The sequence below is a fragment of the Paramormyrops kingsleyae genome, chromosome 13 (assembly GCF_048594095.1).
Source record: "Paramormyrops kingsleyae isolate MSU_618 chromosome 13, PKINGS_0.4, whole genome shotgun sequence".
NCBI classification, from domain to species: Eukaryota; Metazoa; Chordata; class Actinopteri; order Osteoglossiformes; family Mormyridae; genus Paramormyrops; species Paramormyrops kingsleyae.
Genome location: NC_132809.1, coordinates 19532555 through 19551891, shown reverse-complemented (window position 1 = coordinate 19551891; position 19337 = coordinate 19532555). Strand labels below are relative to the sequence as shown.

The window sequence follows — 19337 nt, the reverse complement described above, 5'->3', positions numbered from 1 at the left end:
GACAGGAAGATGGCTATGTGAGTAGAATGTGAGTATATAGACGGGGAGACGGGTGTGAGAGTAGAGTATGAGTATATAGATAGGGAGATGGGCAGGTGAGTAGAGTGTGAGTATATAGATGGGGAGATGGATGTGTGAGTAGAATGTAAGTATATAGACAGGGAGATGGGCAGGTGAGCAGAGTGTGCGTATATAGACAGGGACATGGGCAGGTGAGTAGTGTGTGAGTATATAGACAGGGACATGGGCAGGTGAGTAGAATGTGAGTATATAGACAGGGAGATGGATATGTGAGTAGAGTGTGAGTATATAGACAGGGGGATGGGCAGGTGAGTAGAGTGTGAGTATATAGACAGGGAGATGGATATGTGAGTAGAGTGTGAGTATATAGACAGGGGGATGGGCAGGTGAGTAGAGTGTGAGTATGTGTATGGGGAGATGGGTATGTAAGTGCTTGCTGTGTCCTTTAGAAGGCACTCTACTCCTGTGTTCATGTCTGTAGGCAGTGCTGATAGGGGAAGCAGGGTGGGCTCTACCCGTGTCTCTGAAGTGCGTAATACATGTATAATTACAGGCTTTCTCTCCGCTATGCTTCTTAGGGTTTGTCCGGATTTTCGTAGCTCCGGGGCAGCTTGTGTTCCATGCACATCGCATTATTAATTCGTCCTGCACACTACCGCATCCTGCAGCCTTGCTTTTGGCTGAGATGCGTTTTATTTTTGGCTAAGCTGCGAAAATGAGGTAAGGATTTGGACCAAAAAGTACAGCGGTACTGCCCCGCTTGACATTCAACCCCCCACCCTAACAAAGATCACCTTCGCAAAACAATGGTTTAATCCACTAAATGTAAATACTCCATCTGATCTGTTTCAGTCTTGAGTGTTTCAAGTTTTCTGGCAGTATAGTGTCCATCTGATTGCAGTGACAAATGTCATTAGATATGAATAACTAGCCCAGGGCAGGCCACAGGAATCCCTCCCAGTCTCTTAAGTCATACACAGTAATATTCATTCATTTCACAACTTTCTAAATTATATTTTTTTGTGGCTTGTGCTGACCAAGCTGCAAAGACCATTTTATTTCAATCACCCAAAAACTATGACCTCACTCTAGGCTTCTGCACATAGGGCGCTGATCAGCAGCAAACCTGCAGTAGTCGATCCTTTCTCTGAACAGTAATTACATTTTGGGGTTATAGTTATCGTTTTTGATTGCATAATATGCTCTATTAGCAGGGGAGATGCTATTCTCTTTAATGCTGGTTCCACTTGCCATTTGTGGAAATAAGAAATCTAATTAGGAAACTTTCCAATATGGTTTGTATGCCTTATAAAAACTTTTCACACTTTTATAAAATCTTCATCAACCCCAAAGAACACAAATAAACAGAAATCTGAGACAGTGTTTGATTCACGGATAATGAGTGCACGACGTGTGCTCCTCAAAGTTTGGCCCAGCGAGAGGTAGGGGTGACAGCCTCATAAAATGCTGCCCTTTTATATGTGATTTTCCATAAGACTTTGCTGCATGAATACTGCGCACATCACCAGCCATTCTCCAAAGGGGTCAAATAGAGTTCCTTTCTGCACTGCACACTTTAGCCTGTAGATGGAGTTAGAGCACCGCCAAACTGGCAGTAGAGTGGCAATCTTCGGCACCTACAAGCTGCTGGAGAATTGGGGGGGTGGGGAGGGGGTTGGCCAAGGGAATGTTGTGAAAGTGGAAATTTCTATTGTGTGCCTTAAACAAACTTTGAACGTGAAATAATTCTGTTACACACTGAATAGCTCTAAGAAGGCGGGAACAGTCCTGTCTTCACACCCTGAGATGAATTTTGAGGTGAATAGAGAAAAAAAATCATTTTCAAAAAGAAGTGGAAGGTAAAGATCATTTCTACACAAAACCTGAGCTTACAGCTTTTGGTCATTAGGGTGCTTTAAATAGATATAACGTCTTAAAGGTAGGGAGCCCGTCAGGAGTTTGGACTATAAAGCACCTGCCTGCAGATCCTGGCGCCTCTCTGTCGCGCCACCAGGTAACGGCGGCTTCAGACGCCGTTTGACAGGCTGTGAAATGCTGACTGTCACACATCACAGGCCGCCAACATGGCGTAGGATGAAGCTTTGATGGCACGCCACTGTAATTGCAGTGGGCATGCACAGCAAATTGACATGGCCGAGGGGCGGGACCACCTAGGCAGTAGGTCGGAGATGCTACCCCGGGTACCCTGGGCGTGTAGCTATACCAGTGGTGGTGCAGACCTTAGAGATGTGAGGGGGGCAGCTGGGAACTCCTGGTTCTGTTTGCTGCATTGCAGTGCTGCCCTGCCTGGGCCGGCCGGTTAGGGCACTCTGCTCGTGTGTGGGAGACTCACCTGCCTTGCTGAACGTCCCGTCTCTCCTGAGCTGGGGGAAGTGTGACTGCGGTGGGTACGGGGGGCTCCGCACAGCAAGCGAAGCTGAGAGCCCTGGCCCATGTGGGCTGCCTACGCCCTACTAGTATTACAGCTAATGCTCTTAAGATTTTAATAGTGGCGATTCCATGTTTGAGGCTCTGTGTTGTTTGGAGGATCCCTTTGCCTTATTTTGGCATGTGTGTGTGTTTTTTTTTTTTTGCATACTCTTTCAGCATCATGTCCTTGAATGTCTGGGATTAGCTCTCAATCCACACCCGGCTCTCTGGGCTGGCCGACTGCTGCTTCCATGATCTGCAGTCCACGGAACAGCACCGCGAGCTGCAGGAGCGTCACGGGTCCGACGCGATCGGCAGTCTGCCTGCCCTGGCGAGAAAATCCCCGTAAACCTCTGCTGTCCACTGAGTGTCCTCTGTGTAATGCATGCAGAGTTATGGGTTTAATTTACATTGCGGAAGCCGTGTGGAAATGACGTGATGAGGGGGGGTGATGGCACGCGTCATGCCCGCTTCCGGGGGGTTTAGGGGCATGAAAGCTGGAGGACGGCCTGCGGAAGGCTCTCTGCATTTAAGCTGGGCCGTGCCAAGAGCGAGTCCAAGATGCCCGGCACGTTTTGAGGGCAGAGAGGACATACCTCCCATGGCGATGGTGCCAGGGACACATGCACACGGGGGGGTCCTGCCATGCAGGGCCGGGGGGCGGGGCCAGCGCTATTCCGCTGCCTGGTCCCCAGGGGGGCGGCGCTCTGCAGCGCTGGCCTGTCGCCTGCCGGGTCAGCCTATGTCACAGGGTGAGATATGCCCTCCAACCTCCCCCGCGAATGCGGGGCACTGACTGCTGCCTGCCCCCCCAGTCCACCATTTGACAGAAGGCCACAGCTACCCTGCGGGAGGTCTCTAAAGGAGAAAGCATCCAACCACATCTAAGCTTCTCTTTTCCCTCTAAAGACCAACCCGACAGTGGAAGTCCTCTAAAAATCCTGAATGTACATATTTTTTCTTCATTTCAAATTTTACCAGACCACTTAGGTGATTAATGAAAGTGTAATGAAACGCACCTCAACACACCCCGCTATTCCAACTCCCCCTGCAGGCGGGTGTTAGCGCAGCACAATCCTCCTGCCGAGGGGCTTTCATTTATGATTTATCCTCCTCTTTTCCTGTATTTAAATTGAGAAGGCATTGCAGATTACTTCAGCTGCCCTTGAGTTCACCCGGAAAAGTGAATGTAGATTTCAGCAATGATTATACAGGGTTTCACTTCTACTTTGGATGCTTTTAAATCCCTGTCTCCCCGGTTAGGGCCTGGAGTCAGGCTTGTTAAACCTGCTTAGCTCTGTTAAGTTAATCAGCGACAATCAGGCTGGCATCACGTCCCCCCCCCCCACGCCCCCTCCCACCGCAGCCCTGCATTGCCCCCCGCGAGCACTGTCTGGCATGCTTAGACCCCAATATGGGACATGGGTAATGTGTGTAAGAGTGTGACTCTGTGAAGATGAAACCATTAGCGTTCCAGTTGGCCTGCGCAGCCATGACTGTACCTCTTACAGGAAATGTAACTGACAACAAGACCACCAGATGGCATGACTGTTGTGGAGCAGAATTCATAAATGGACAATCTTGTTTAAGGACCCTATTGGGGAAAGAGCATGACCAAGTTAAACTGTCTAAATATTGGTTTGCAGTGGTTCTCAAACTGTGGTATATCTACCATCAGTGGTACTCGGAGTGTACCTAGGCGGTACCCATACAATCAGTGGTACTCGTAGTGTGCCCAGGCAGTATGCTTACCGTCAGCGGTACTTGGAGTGTGCCCAGGCGGAATGCATACTATCAGCGGTACTAGGAATGCTCTCCGGTGGTCCGTGTACCATCAGCGGTACTAGGAATGCGCTCCGGTGGTCCGTGTACCATCAGCGGTACTAGGAATGCGCTCCGGTGGTCCGTGTACCATCAGCGGTACTAGGAATGCGCTCCGGTGGTCCGTGTACCATCAGCGGTACTAGGAATGCGCTCCGGTGGTCCGTGTACCATCAGCGGTACTAGGAATGCGCTCCGGTGGTCCGTGTACCATCAGCGGTACTAGGAATGCGCTCCGGTGGTCCGTGTACCATCAGCGGTACTAGGAATGCGCTCCGGTGGTCCGTGTACCATCAGCGGTACTAGGAATGCGCTCCGGTGGTCCGTGTACCATCAGCGGTACTAGGAATGCGCTCCGGTGGTCCGTGTACCATCAGCGGTACTAGGAATGCGCTCCGGTGGTCCGTGTACCATCAGCGGTACTAGGAATGCGCCCAGGCGGAATGCGCATCGTCAGCAGTCCCCAAAGTGCACCCAGGTGTTGCACAAGAAGAACCGTTATTGCAATTCACGTTACTGTGATTTTTTTTTCACACATGCTACTTGGCTGCTTTGGTTTGATCCAAACTGGTACTTGGTCCAAAAAGTTTGAGTATGGCAGAGAACATGCCTAGTGTGTTGTGAGTGGGAGTTCATAGGTAATCTGGCTCATACAGCTAACTGGCCCATGGAAAATAACAGCTATTACTTAGTGAGCTCTGATGGCAAGTAAACGGCCCTTCCGGGTGAACTGTAGAAATTTCCATGATAAGAACAGTGGGGCACTCCAGCAGCCGTTCGTAAATGAGAGGCAGCCTCGCATATAGAACGCTCACATCCCACACTCCGCTTTCCCGTGTCCTCGCTAGCAGGTAGGTGGATGTAGCATCTTCCCCTTCGTAGAGTGGAAACACATTTAGTGGGATTTGAAAAAACTCTGGCTGGGGTCATAAGTATGCAGCTGTCCCCGGGCGATGCCGAGTCCTCCGGGGAGAGAGGGGGCGGCATGCGCAGCGTTAAGACAAGTTTATCCACAGTCCTACACTGAAACTTCTTCTCCTGTTAACAGAACCACAGAAAAATCCTGTCAGCTTGCCTCTGACCTACTAGCCATCTACTGCTGTGCCCCCTCTTCACGTATTCAGACGAACATTCATGAAGACAGTAATACAGATGTGTGTTTGTGTGTTTGGTAATGATGAGTTACACTTCCACTTTTTCATAAACATAAACATTTTCAGTCTGCTTTACTTTTTATAGGAGACGATGCTTTAATGATGTATCTCTTATATACTGTATAAATGAAAGAGGCTGACAGCAAATGCATCTGATTTTAGTATCAGTGTGGCCTAATAAAAAGCTGGATTATTTTCAGTGCATACTCACACTTTACCCCACTGGTATGCCTTCCCAGCCTTCCTTAAATGACCCCCCCTCGCTGCTAATAAAACATAAAGCAGGGAATTAGCTAAGTCTCCACTTCACAAAGTAGCAGAAAATGTGAGAAGACAAGGAGACGCGAGCGACAAAGCCGCGTTATCGCGTGCGATCTGCCGTGCTTCGTGCACCCCGCTCATCGGAGCACCATGGCCGACAAAGCCGCGTTATCGCGTGCGATCTGTCGTGCTTCGTGCACCCCGCTCATCAGAGCACCATGGTTGACAAAGCCGCGTTATCGCGTGCGATCTGTCGTGCTTCGTGCACCCCGCTCATCGGAGCACCATGGCCGACAAAGCCGCGTTATCGCGTGCGATCTGTCGTGCTTCGTGCACCCCGCTCATCGGAGCACCATGGCCGACAAAGCCGCGTTATCGCGTGCGATCTGTCGTGCTTCGTGCACCCCGCTCATCGGAGCACCATGGCCGACAAAGCCGCGTTATCGCGTGCGATCTGTCGTGCTTCGTGCACCCCGCTCATCGGAGCACCATGGCCGACAAAGCCGCGTTATCGCGTGCGATCTGTCGTGCTTCGTGCACCCCGCTCATCGGAGCACCATGGCCGACAAAGCCGCGTTATCGCGTGTGATCTGTCGTGCTTCGTGCACCCCGCTCATCGGAGCACCATGGCCGACAAAGCCGCGTTATCGCGTGTGATCTGTCGTGCTTCGTGCACCCCGCTCATCGGAGCACCATGGCCGACAAAGCCGCGTTATCGCGTGTGATCTGCTGTGCTTCATGCAACCCACTCATCGGAGCACCGCGGCTTTTCCAGATGCTGAGTTTTACTTTTTTATTAGCTTATAAAACCATGTAAATCCTCTCTACTCTGAGCAACACCCTGCTTGGGAGAGTGCAGGAGATTTCTGACTGTTCTGGTTTGTACCCTCATTTAGGCATGTGGTTTAGACACAACAAATTATACTTCTGTACATTTTCATGTTTTCTCTGAGCCGTGCCCAGTTAGTGGGATTTGCATTAGTAGACAATTATGACTACCTGTGACAGATCCTCTCTGTCGACTCCCTGGGTGGAAATGAATTGCCTCCCCATGTTAACTCACACGGCCAGATAGAGACCAGGCAATTAGAGTTTAGTGGTTAATGTAGCCGCTTCTCTGCGAGGGCGGCCAGGTTCAGCTCTCCAGCTGGGCTGGAGTCAGCTAGCAGACTCGCTTTGAAGCACATCTCCGCGAATGACAGGCCCCTCTGTCCTTAAGCCCAGAGAACTCTTCCTGCGGTGAGGACGGCCACCTGGAAACACAGGTTATCCACAGCTGAAAGAAAAGCCGACACCGTGACCGGGCCAACCAGTCATGCATATTCATATTTATGTAAATATGCACCTGAATTACAATTATGGTGCTGTTCTGTTTAATGTTTTGGTGGTATCTGATGACAAGTGTGATGTTTCAGAACGCAAGCTGATGTGGCTAACAGGCTTTGGCGTGGGCCCCTGCATGTCGCCCCGCCTGGAACACGCCGCTCACATGCGTCGAGCCCCAGGCCCCGTTTAGTTCACAGCCCTGACATGCGCTTGCAGCCACGCACCGCTCTGGGTTTTCGTGCCACATCACTGTAGGTGTGAGTGCTGAGAAGAGCTGTGGGCCTCTTTGGTTTTTCACACATATACTGCAATGTTATTATAACCCTTTAAAGAAATAATATGATGCATCACTACCAATAGCACTACGGCAGCTGTAATGTGCTCCTTAACATGTTTGGATGTCAGCGAGTTTATAATGTTGTCTGTGGGTTAAACAGGATGACAGAAAGGCTCTATAGCATTATATTCCAAGGAATGTCCCCAAGTGCTTTACTAATAAACAGCTGATTTTGGTGGTTAATGTGTGTTTTTGGCTTTTTTCTTCTGTGAAGCTATCTCACCTGTGAAGGCATTGTCTGAGTGGAAACTCTACCTCGGTACACTTAGAGAATATCAGCCTGACTCATTAGGTCATCAATAAATCATTTTAAACATCCTGTTCCAGTTATTGTACAGCTGTGAACTGTGGTGAATCGTACTCTGAGCTGAGAGTTGGCTCAATGCACAATGACTGTTTGTTTGGTGTGATTTGTCTCTTTTGTCCTGGGACTCTTTACTCTTCATCGGCACTGAGATGGCAGCAGGAGGCATGTGCTGCAAACATTCCCGCGGTAACCATGTGTGCAGAGCCAGCGACAGGCAGGCACAGCACTTATCTAAGATGATCTGCCGCTCATCGCGCCACCCGGGGCACACTGCCTGTCCTTGCCATGTCGCCGTTTCCCTCCCTCTCACAAACGCATGCTGCCAGGCTCGCAAATTGGATTCTGGGACGTCGGGGAGCCGCGCAGAAAGTCTCTTGAATGTGAGAGCTAACACACAGGGACACATCAGGAGTGTGGAGAAGCTCCGCCGAAGAGTGAAAATGGGTGAACCTACATCGTCTGCAGGAGGTGCCGGGACTAGCCTGTAACATCACCCCCCCACTGCGGTGTCATTTCAGATTTTCCTGGTCACGATGTGGCACTGGGAACTCTTCATGCTGCCACTCTCCCTTCTCCTCCTCATCGCCTGGAACTACTTCCAGGTCGCCTCTGAGAAGGTCAGCCACGATCTGGTGAGCATCATTTATATTTACTCTTTGTAAATAGTATTAAATCCATTTTACAGTATTATCCTTAGGGTTCCTGAATGTTTTGTCTTGAAAAGAATGCAGATGCAATCTAATCTGGGCTTTAAGTGTTGGTCTCCTAGCCTTATGAATGACACATGGAAAGATAATTGCGGCCTGGTGACTTGCCTGGGCCCCACAGGGATGATGTTACCCCAAACAAGGAGCTGTGTCACAGGCTAAGGACAGCGGGGCCATCCTGGGGCAATGTTAAAGCCTTGGTTGACCCAGATAGCCCCCCCTGCAATGGCTGTGACCTTCTGTGAGGCCGGGTCACGGTGCACTCAACAGACAGAGGTTTGAGGGGAAAGCTTGATGTAAAATGATCTGGGCAGCCCCTCCCCACCCCAGATGAGATGTGCTGTCCTATCAGTCCTGTCCCCTTCTCGCAGTTGTTTTGTGGAGGCTTTAGATTGCTTCGCCGTGACACTGCTCGGGTGAACATAGCTGTCTCACCGTGCCTTTTGTGCGAGGCGAGTGCTGGCTGGGGCTGTGTTTATGGGCCAGCCCTCCTCCCAATGGCTTGGATGTTCAAGCAGAGATTTCCATTATCTTTTTGGGCTTGAGAAAAGAAACATGTGGCCCAAGTGACTTGCACCTTCATGAGAAATGCTCACCTTTACATTCCGCACTGTCTGCTGTAGGACCACATAGACCTGGGTGATGATGAAGACGAGGACGAAAAGGTAATTCATTCATTTATACCAGGAGCTACTGCTTTCATCTCTTCATTGCTGCACCTAACAGTTTTCAACCCCTTTTTAAAGGCTATTATGCCTCTAAAATCAGGCTAAACTGACTGCACTTTCCACGACCACTATGTGTCAGAGGTGGACGGTAGGCAGGACTCTGATGTGGAGCAGTTTTTCCAACAGCAAGTTTAATGCTGCAGTGCAAAAATCATAATCAGCAGTCCAAGTCAAATTTTATGAAATCCGAACAATATCCAAGTTGGCCTGCAAATGCAGAAGCCAGTAGGGGCACCAGTGTCAGGCGATGGGTGGAAACCATGGTTGATGGGCAGGTCCAGGATCGAGCGAGGAGGCCGTCAGCAATGAGGCAAGCTGAGAACTCACAGTCTGAAGGCCAAAATGGTGTCAGACAGAACCAGAAAGGCAAGAACAGACTGCACTAGAAAACTGTCAAACTCAAGGAAAACCAAGAAGATCTCGCTTTTGGTGCTTGCACCAGATGCAAAGAAATAGAGAAGCCAGTTATTGCTATCGATCACAGCTGGGAAGGGGCATGATCGCCGGACGAGCTCCGCTGGTAATCAGGGTGTAAGCTGGGCAGACTTTCCTGACTGGGAATTCTCGCACGTTGGGATTCCCTGGGAGGCGCGGCTGTAGAGACTTATTTGCATGACGTTGTTGGGGCATCCCTTGGCTGGGCCATGACACTATGATGTCAAAGACAATATACTTCCTCTCATCATAAACACGGAAAGACTTGGGTCTGATCTATTTCCATTTCCATATCAGAGTGGGCCATCTGAATTTCTGTGTACTGCTGGTATTGGAGCGGCCTCATCAGTCACATACCAAGTCATCTCTGCCTTAGGGTCTTTGTCTATATCCTGCTGAGAGCTATCTGATGACTGTTTTCAGATTTAATATTTCCATTTCAGATTTGGGCAGAAATGTAAATGTGCTAACTGTACATCCAATACATCCTTCTGCCACAGTATTTTATGTCATATAAGAGTAACTATCATGAGCACAAATGTAGTAATTAAGCCACCTATGATTTTCCCTGTAAATCTAAATCTAAACATAGCAGTGATATGCCTGTCGATCCCACTGATCATGACAGAATGTGAATGATAGGGATATATTTTACTCTGCTGTGTCTTTGGATCTCACTGATATCCCAGTCAGGCTGAGGATGAATGACCATTGGTCCTGACTGTAAATTCGGGGTGGGTGACTGAATTTGATCTAAAGTTTAAATTTAATTAGCATGAAACTTTGGAGTCTGGCCATTATCATGGCTTGTATGAGTGTCTGGCAGGAAAAGGGTTAATGCAAAGCCAGCGTTCTGCTATTGCTTTATAATGTCAGGCCTCCCAGCAAAGATCCCAGTGCCTTGGCTTGCTCCCCGCGTTCATATTCATAAAGCATTCGATATAGTCTGCTGTGATGAGCGGAGGATGCCTGTGTTCCTGGGTAAAGGAAAAGCCATTCCCCCAGCCTGTGTCATAAAAAGGCAGCTAGTTCTTGTATGGAAGCACTACGACACACGTGCATGAGCTCGTAAGGATGCTGTGAGAGGATGTCCGAAGCCATCCAATAATAATTACCCCTTTGTCACTGAATACAGACCAGGGAAGCAAACACATTATTTATTATGAATATGTACAGAATACAGTATATGTACCAACAATATGATAAGTTATTAATATGGTTTGTTTTCTCTTCTATGTTGCTGGAGAAAACACTGACACGTATAGGTTTTGATGCTCATTTTATAATCAAATGCAGAAGATTTTAAAAACATTTTTAAATCCCTGTGCCTTAAAACACCCCTGTTATCAGTAAAATTGTGTCTGTCTCGGGTGTAAATTGAGTTTATTTAAGTATGGTGTTTTTCGTCAAATTAAATAGCTCTTATATGAATAACGTAATTACCAATTGCTTGAATCTCAAAGCGTCAGCACGAGTTTCAAAAGATTTGTTTAATAGTGATGGTGGCCAACGTGTGACAGCATGAAGGGCAGCATGTGCTTCTGTCTGAAAGACTGATTAGTATTAAATCTGATGGCTAACCAGGACGTTTCCCAAGGAGGATGATTTTAATAGCAGAATTCAGCTGAAATTATTTAGTATGATTGGCTTAAATAGACATAAGTTAGTATTGTTTTTCCCTTTTAAGAATAAATAGCTTACCACAAACGGGCTTCTCGAAACAGTCATCTTGCTGTCCTAGTCTGAAAACCAACAAATAAATAAAAATTCTGAAAAATCCTTGCCTCCCAGATGTGATAGTTATCCCTGCTGCCCCCACTAATTTGATTGGAGGCCCACGTTACACTATACAGGGGTTCTAGACCCAGACAAGGGAGGGGTCAAAGGTTACCTCCATCACATGTGAGAAGTGTGCAGCTTGATGGGCTGATAGCACCGCAGTGCTCTGTACGCGTCCAGTCTGTACTGCAGTGCTCTGTCCGTGTCTAGTCTGTACTGCAGTGCTATGTCCACGTCCAGTCTGTACCGCAGTGCTCTGTCCATGTCCAGTCTGTACCGCAGTGCTCTGTCCACGTCCAGTCTGTACCGCAGTGCTCTGTCCATGTCCAGTCTGTACCGCAGTGCTCTGTTTGCATCCAGTTTGTACCGCAGTGCTCTGTCCATGTCCAGTCTGTACTGCAGTGCTCTGTCCGTGTCCACTCTGTTCCAGAGTGTACTGCAGTGCTCTGTCCACATCCAGTGTGTATGGATCTGGAGTACTGCCACTACCATAGGGTCACATGATATGCTTTTGCGCTCCTCTTAAAGTGAGTTTGGTGACGGCTTTCCCGATGAAGGTGTCTCACAAGAAAATCGGTTGTGTTACAAAGGATAGTCACATTTGATACCATTTACTCTAAGTAGAGGAGTGATGACATTTTGTTTATGCCCATAACCCCCGTGGAATCACACTCGCAATTTAACTTTGTGCTCCAGATCAAATCATTAGCTAAAATTCCATTTTAAAAGATTGCAAGTATATTTTAATCTTAAATATAAATGATCTGAAACAGGTTTTATAATGACTGCTAAAGGCTATTCCTTGCAATACCCCATCCTGCTTCTGGTGGGTCCTGCTTTATATTTTGTTTTCCTGGAGTAACGAACAAGCTGAACAAGGAAATTTGGAAAGATTAAGATCATCAAATGAGCAACGTGAGATTTGGAGCATGGACTTCAAAGGTGGTGAGGGATATGAGGGAAGATAATCCTGCTCGTTTCTCCACACAGACGGCGAGGCAGCTTCTGTTTGTATTCTGTCCTGTTTATTAACATGAAAGCTGTGCTGTGTCGTTTTTTATCTTTCAGAAGCACTCTTTGACACAGCTCGCCTTATGTGCAGTTTGGTCGCCTATAAATTTGTCTCCCTCGGTGGGTTTTACTCTCATGTGAGGCTCAGGCAGGTTTAGACAGCCTGGGTTGTCCTCCTGGTTCCTGCAGACGCCAAAGTGTTGTTCCCAGGCCAGTTAGTGAGGGTGGTGTTCAAAGGCTGTCTTCTTCTTCAGCCTCATTTTGGGGACTTTCCGCCCGCTTCACCGCTGAGCAGTGAGACATGGATTTCATTGACTTCTTCTGAACTGAAGGGAAAATGAGTTTACTTCTCAGCTCCTTCTGAAGACAGGATGTATTTGCAAAGAGACTCTTAGTGTCCTTATCCTATATTTATGAATAAGTGTAATAAATATCCGATCAAACGTGGTGGATCTCAGCACTAAAGTAAGCTTGCAGATGTATGAGCACGGACAGCCTCTAGCACCCTTACTGTCGTGGAGGGGAGATTGCAGATGAGGTACAGTGTAGCGCCTGGCCGGTCGCAACACTGCACCACTGTCGTAGAGTGGAGATTGCAGATGAGGTGCAGCGTAGTATCTGGCCGGTCGCAACACTGCACCACTGTCTTAGAGGAGAGACTACGGATGAGGTGCAATGTAGCGCCTGGCTGGTCGCAACACTGCGCCACTGTCGTAGAGGGGCGGATGAGGTGCAGCATAGTGTCTGGCCGGTCTGGCTGTCATCAGGGGCTCCCATGGGCCACATGATGAGAGGCTGATAAAGGGCCCTGTCTGGGCTCCATTGTGCCAAGAGGCTGGGGTCATTTTTAACAGTGATGTGCAGGTCTTCCGAGCCTCCAGTGACAAAGTCCATCAGATAACATCCCCATGCTGTCCTCTTTCTATCTTGTCATGCTTTTCATTATTTCCCTGTTTGATGTCTGGAATTCCCACCCCTGTGGCCTGCCATACTTCTGATATCTCAGTGAGGGAGCCCCCCCGCTCTAGTTTACCCCAGAAGGAAGCCAGATCTGATGTCCTGTGAGTTCTTGGGTTGCTCTTGTAATGCACTGCTATGAAACATTAAATACCCAAGACGTAGAACCGAACTGTGGGTAAATAATGCACAGAGACGCACTGAAGTCGAACCTGGAGCATGGTGATGCGAGCCGCTGAAATGAAGATGTAAATAGGAGAGATGTGGGGGGGGGTTGGGGTCTGGGTGGAGTTTCACAGGTTCCACACAGGATGCAGAATATGACCCTCATCTATTATTGGCACTTTTGGGGTAAATATGTCAAACTATCATGTGTTTTTTCACATATTATCTTCTCACTGGATCATGATTTGTGTAAAGCAGGTATCTGGTTATATGTTTATGCGTGATGTAAAAAAAAAAAAACTATTGTGTAGTTTTCCACTGGGAGATGATGTCTCTGCTAATATAACTCTGTTTATTCACAGGATACGGAAAGAAGGGGCCTGATGGAGAAAATCCACATGGTGCAAGAGATCGTGGTCAGCGTTCAGAGTCTGCTGGAGGAGATCGCATGCCTCGGGGAGAGGATCAAAAAGTGCGGGCAGGGAGAGTGTGCGACAGTGACACATGCAGCATTTTCGGGTTAAATCTCACCCTAACCCTAACCCTAACCCTAACCCTAACAACTCATTGGCATCAGACTAAAATAATGGCAATTTTTGTTCTGTTATATAAAATAAAGTAATAATTTTTAAATAAAAAATAATGCTGAAAAATATTCCATGCAAATTTTTAGAATGCCGATTTTTAATTCTTTTTAAATCTTTAAATTTTAGCACTTTCAACTGGTCAGCGCCATTCCTGTCAGCTCTGGCCTGCTTGGTCCTGTTCATTGTGACGGTTATAACGTACTACATCCCACTGCGCTACATCGTCCTGATATGGGGTAAGACCGCACTGCTCGTCTGAACCGAGCACCTGCCACTGCCTCGCACATTTCGCTCTTTTAGCTGCCGCTCTGCCTGCCGCGCTTTCTGACGCAGACGGGGCTCGACAGGCACCGCCAGACTCCCACAGAATCTCCCGTCGACAGATTGAAAGGGGGCGGATTAGACGCGAAGAGGCATCGGAACTGTACATCCGTGCTTACGCGCTGTGCTCCCTGCAGCTACACGGAAAATAGCTATAAAGACACACAACAAGCTAACATCCCTCAGCCGTAGTGCAAGGTGCATCAGAAGTGGCAGGTGAGATTTAATTTATGCATTAGGCTGACACGAACCAATACGTTTTTTAATATTTATATATATCGCACACATTTTTTCCCCACACAGGCTATGATGCCTGCTGTTAACACTGACTTGTTTAGAGTCTTGTGATACAAACGGCCTTCCTCGGAGCGTGAGACACAGCCCTCTGGTCAGGATGGTGATTTAATCTGAGCAGAAGCGTGAGGTAGAGTGTGTATCTAGAATAATGCAGTAAAGCATATTATTCGTCGTTTCAGAGGCACTGGCAGCGGCTCAGTGACGCCAAAGTAATGTGCCAGAGCGGCTCTACCGTGGCCCGGGGTGTGAGCTCTCTGTGGCGCCAGGAGAGCACAGGGCACGGTTTAATGCATCTTTCCTGTGGCAATGACATCCAGTGCTTTTCATGCCTGTCCTGTCCTTATCTGCAGCAATGGTATAAAAGCCAACGCCTTTTCCACAAGACGGACAGCATTACCATGGGACATACAGTTTTATCAGGGATGGACAGCTTTGCCTGGGGACAGACAGCTCTATCAGAAGATGGACAGTGTTACCAGGGGACAGACAGCGTTCCTAGGGGACAGACAGTATTACCAAGGGATGGACAGTGTTACCTGGGGACAGACAGCGTTCCTAGGGGACAGACAGTATTACCAATAGATGGACAGTGTTACCTGGGGACAGACAGTGTTACCAAGGGATGGACAGTGTTACCAGGGGACAGACAGTATTACCAATGGATGGACAGTGTTACCTGGGGACAGACAGTCAGACAGTGTTACCTGGGGACAGACAGTGTTACCAGGGGACAGACAGTGTTACCAATGGATGGACAGTGTTACCTGGGGACAGACAGTGTTACCAGGGGACAGACAGTGTTACCAATGGATGTACAGTGTTACCAGGGGACACCACTTCAGTTCCTAGCAGGTCTTTTAGGTTCGCGCCCAGAGCTGCTGTGCGTCAGGCGGCCAGGCTGTCCCTCTATCTGTAGGCAAGAGAGGCACCTAATTGCTACTCAAAATGCTGAGGCCATGAAAAGAAAAGGGAGGGGAAGTGATGGACAAACACATGGACAGCACCCCTCCCCCGGCCCGGGGCACAGTCTGGATGCATCTTCGAAGTCGTTTAGTAGACCTTATCAGCCAAATGTTTAGCGGGACTATAAGAGAAATCATCTTGCCTCAGCAGTTTTCTTCTCTAACTCGTGTTTGTTTTCTGCCTGTTTATTTGCTTATTTCCCTTCTGCCACTCTGGCTATTATTTACTTCAGTTTATTTTGGGTTGATTAAACTGTTCTGGGACTAGATGAAATAATACCATTTTGGATGGCTTGCTCTCCTAGATATAAATGGATTCTATGTCAGGAAGGATTTGCCTTATTAAAAACATGTGAGCTTGGGGTATATTTTGGACTAAATGATTTATTTATCTGCATATTCTCATCTTTGTAGGAATTAACAAATTCACCAAGAAGCTCAGAAACCCCTTCGCCATTGACAACAATGAGATCCTCGATTTTCTCCAGAGGGTTCCTTCTGATGTTCAAAAGGTAACGAGAAGAAGACAGTTCCACACACTGCTTTTTAATTAGCCATCTCCACAAGATTTACACGTGTTAAGAAAGTGTTTTCCTCTGCCTGGCTGGGCCATTTATCGATCTGTAGTTTCGGCGTGTTGTTGAGGCGTCTCTCTGCATAGCCGTCTTCGGGAGCAGCCGGACCTGCGCTCTGCTGCATTCCCCCGAGCCCCGCCGTGCATTATCAGTTTTGTTTGCCCGTGATAAAAGCTGCTCTCTCCGAGAACGAGGCTGGCCTGCTGCCCGTCGCGGCGGATGTCTCCAGCCGGCCTTCCAGGTCTTTCTCAGCCAAGGCTCCTGGCACATCAGGCTTGGAGGAGTCAATTAATGAACTTGTGGGCCGCGGCCGTCCTGCTGCGTGCCGTATGCGGCTGACCGCCGTGCCGTTTGCAGCCGGGTCACGTGTTCCAAGATCCTGCCAGTCCAGAAAGGATTTGCTTTGCGATGATGGGGGGGCGGGGGCTGCTGGCCGATTGCTCGGTCCTCGGGGCCAGGAATCTGGGCGGCGTCACAAACGGCCCATTCGGGGAAGCCGGGCGCCTCTCTGGCTTCTAATTTCCAAGCCCCTCAAGGTGGTCTTTCCCCAAGAGGGCCTGCCAAATTTCTATCCATGTCGTCTAAGGAAGCCCTTTCAGGAAGGACAGCCTTGACTGAGTGATGCAAGTTGGCAGAGTGAGGTGCCTAACATCCTGCATTCATAGGCCTGTGAATGCTTGCTTCCCTGAGGGACCCAGTTACTGATCTGAAAAATCCTCACTTTAGATTTGATAATAGGAAACAGAAGAAACAATATTCATTTAAGCAAAACACAGGCAAAAAACACATCGATACACCTACAGTATATAAACACACAGTTTGGATGACTAATGATAACTTTCTGAACTGAAGTGATTTCTTTTCCTATTGTGTGTTTCAAGATAACAATATGCAAATTCCACAGTTTGGGATGATGTTTTTAGTACCCTGTGTGAGGTAAAAGACACAATGCAGCCTACACACAGCCTGATATAACAAGGGAGAGCTGACACTAGTCTTCGAGCACAAATAGCTTGGTAATTAGAGCCCATGTGGGAAATACAAAGTCACCTTAAGCCAGTCAGGGCTGCTTCTCCATCTTCCCCATCCTGCTAGGTGTAGCATCTGTCACATCTAAGGAAGGATTCCCCTTTAGGTGCAGCTGGCAGACACTTTGTTCTTTGCTTCTTTACATTTTAAACAGGCCTAAATAATTAGAATCTGTAGAGTCTGCACGTTAATGCTAGCTAAAACTCTGCATCCGGCATATGAAAACAAAAACATAAATGAAATAATAATTTTGTTTTTAAATGCAGTAATTTCTGTTCCTCTGAGTTCATGCCCTCACGCACACCTACTTGACGTTCCTAAATTAACATTAGCTACTGACTTAAAAACCAAAACGGGAGCACAGATATCGCTCTTATGCAGACAGTCAACCTTCTGTATCCAAGATTCAACCAACCACGGATTGAAAACACTGACTAAACATTTGGAAGAAAAAAATCCAGAAAGTTCAAAAAAGCTACACTTGAACTTTACGCACACCAAGCACTAAGCTGCATCCACACGAACACAGTGATGCGTAGGCATATCCTGCTGACAGATCTGCAAGCTTTCTCCAGCTCTCATTGTTTGAGCATTGTTCATCTTGTTCAATCGCCACACGTGTTGTGCGCACCCTTTGTTTCTGTGAACAAAATACCAGCAATTTACATAGCATTTACATTGTGTGCGGTAGTACAAGTAATCAAGAGATGATTTAAAGTATACGGAAAGATATGCATAGATTTTATGCATCCTCGGATTTTGGAACTAATTCCCCCCAGATACAGACAGCCGACTGTATTCAGAAAGGAAAAGGACAGTATGTATTAATAGTATTAAACTTTCTAAATACCTCAGGAACTTTAGTAATAACTCCTACATATCCCAATAAAGATTTTTATTAAGGTATTCCATATAAACAATATTAAGCATAGAATCTTCCTGTGTATGCAGTGAGTGGGTTTAACAGTTGACCTTTTTTTGTTTTGATATTACAAATTTTGAGTGAGTAACACAGTTTGCAGTTTTCACTTTCCTTTGGGTTGCTAAGCAGCTGTGCGGCTGAAATAGCTGCTATTCTTATACAGACATCACATGGTGGGATGGTGTTTTTTAACAATTTAACAATGTATTATTCTGGTATGGCAATAGATATTTGCATATAAGATATTTAACCTTATACATTAACATTTCATATGGCAGACGGCAGGGGGGTTTGTTTGGCCGGATATTTTCCTGCTTCGGCAGAAGTTGATTGTCTGCTTCCACGGCTATATAACACGCGTAGCTCCGTGGGAACATCGCGGGGGGGAGAACGTGGGAGACAGATGAAGGAATGCAGACGTCTTCCTGGCGTTCGTTTTTCTGTCAATCCCCAAATTCACCTCTGAAGCCAAGTGGCTCAGTCCTGCTGTTGATATTCTGAAATATGGAGGTAACCTTCCCTGCTCCTAGTGGGTTAGTCAACATCCCCGATTCAGTCTGCATGATAATTCTGCACATTACTTTTGTCACTGAGGACGCGTTCCAGTGCATCTAGGACATGTTTCTTGTATTGATAAACCTGGCTCAGACTGTGACTCCTACGACAACCAAGTATAGTTTAAGGGACTCCTGGAGGGACAGTTGATAGCACGGAAAGACGGCATCAGGGACAGTATGGGATAGCACCCCAATCTGTGTTTTTCGTGAGGACGAAACCCAACATGCTATGGAAAGCCCTAAAGAGAGATACCACCAGGAGATCCCGAGAGGGGGTGAGGTTGAGATCTCCAATCGGACGGACCAAATGTTGATGACTTGTGCAAACTAATTCACTACAAGTACAGCGTGCAGCGTGTGGCTCAGTGGGCTAAGCCTGTGTGCTTGTAATCAGAAGATACCAGTTCAAACCCAGCCTCAGCAGATCTGAGGTTCTTTGAGCAAGGCCCTTAACCCCCAGCTCCCTTAGGATACATCACTGAGGATGTGTCCCAGTGCATCTAGCATGTTTATTGTATTGTGCTGCTACATACAAACAAATAAATGAAGCAGACCATCTCAAGCTCTGCCTCAAATATCTCAGGTTCAGTGATGGACAGGCAGAGAGTCCAGTGGCGATAATAGCTAGAAAGGACATGAGAGTTTATG

The 19337-nt window shown here is 47.6% G+C and overlaps 1 protein-coding gene across 3 annotated transcripts in view; it reads left to right on the top strand.

Moving 5' to 3' along the window:
- Nucleotides 1–19337, top strand: part of LOC111846748 (multiple C2 and transmembrane domain-containing protein 2-like) — a 62999-nt gene that overhangs the window by 39322 nt on the left and 4340 nt on the right. For all 3 annotated transcript variants that reach the window (XM_072698353.1, XM_023817279.2, XM_023817277.2), the window contains exons 18-22: nucleotides 8176–8289; nucleotides 8988–9029; nucleotides 13802–13911; nucleotides 14153–14262; nucleotides 16021–16118. In XM_072698353.1, the coding sequence (XP_072554454.1) occupies nucleotides 8176–8289; nucleotides 8988–9029; nucleotides 13802–13911; nucleotides 14153–14262; nucleotides 16021–16118 (474 nt within the window). The remainder of the gene's footprint in view (nucleotides 1–8175; nucleotides 8290–8987; nucleotides 9030–13801; nucleotides 13912–14152; nucleotides 14263–16020; nucleotides 16119–19337) is intronic.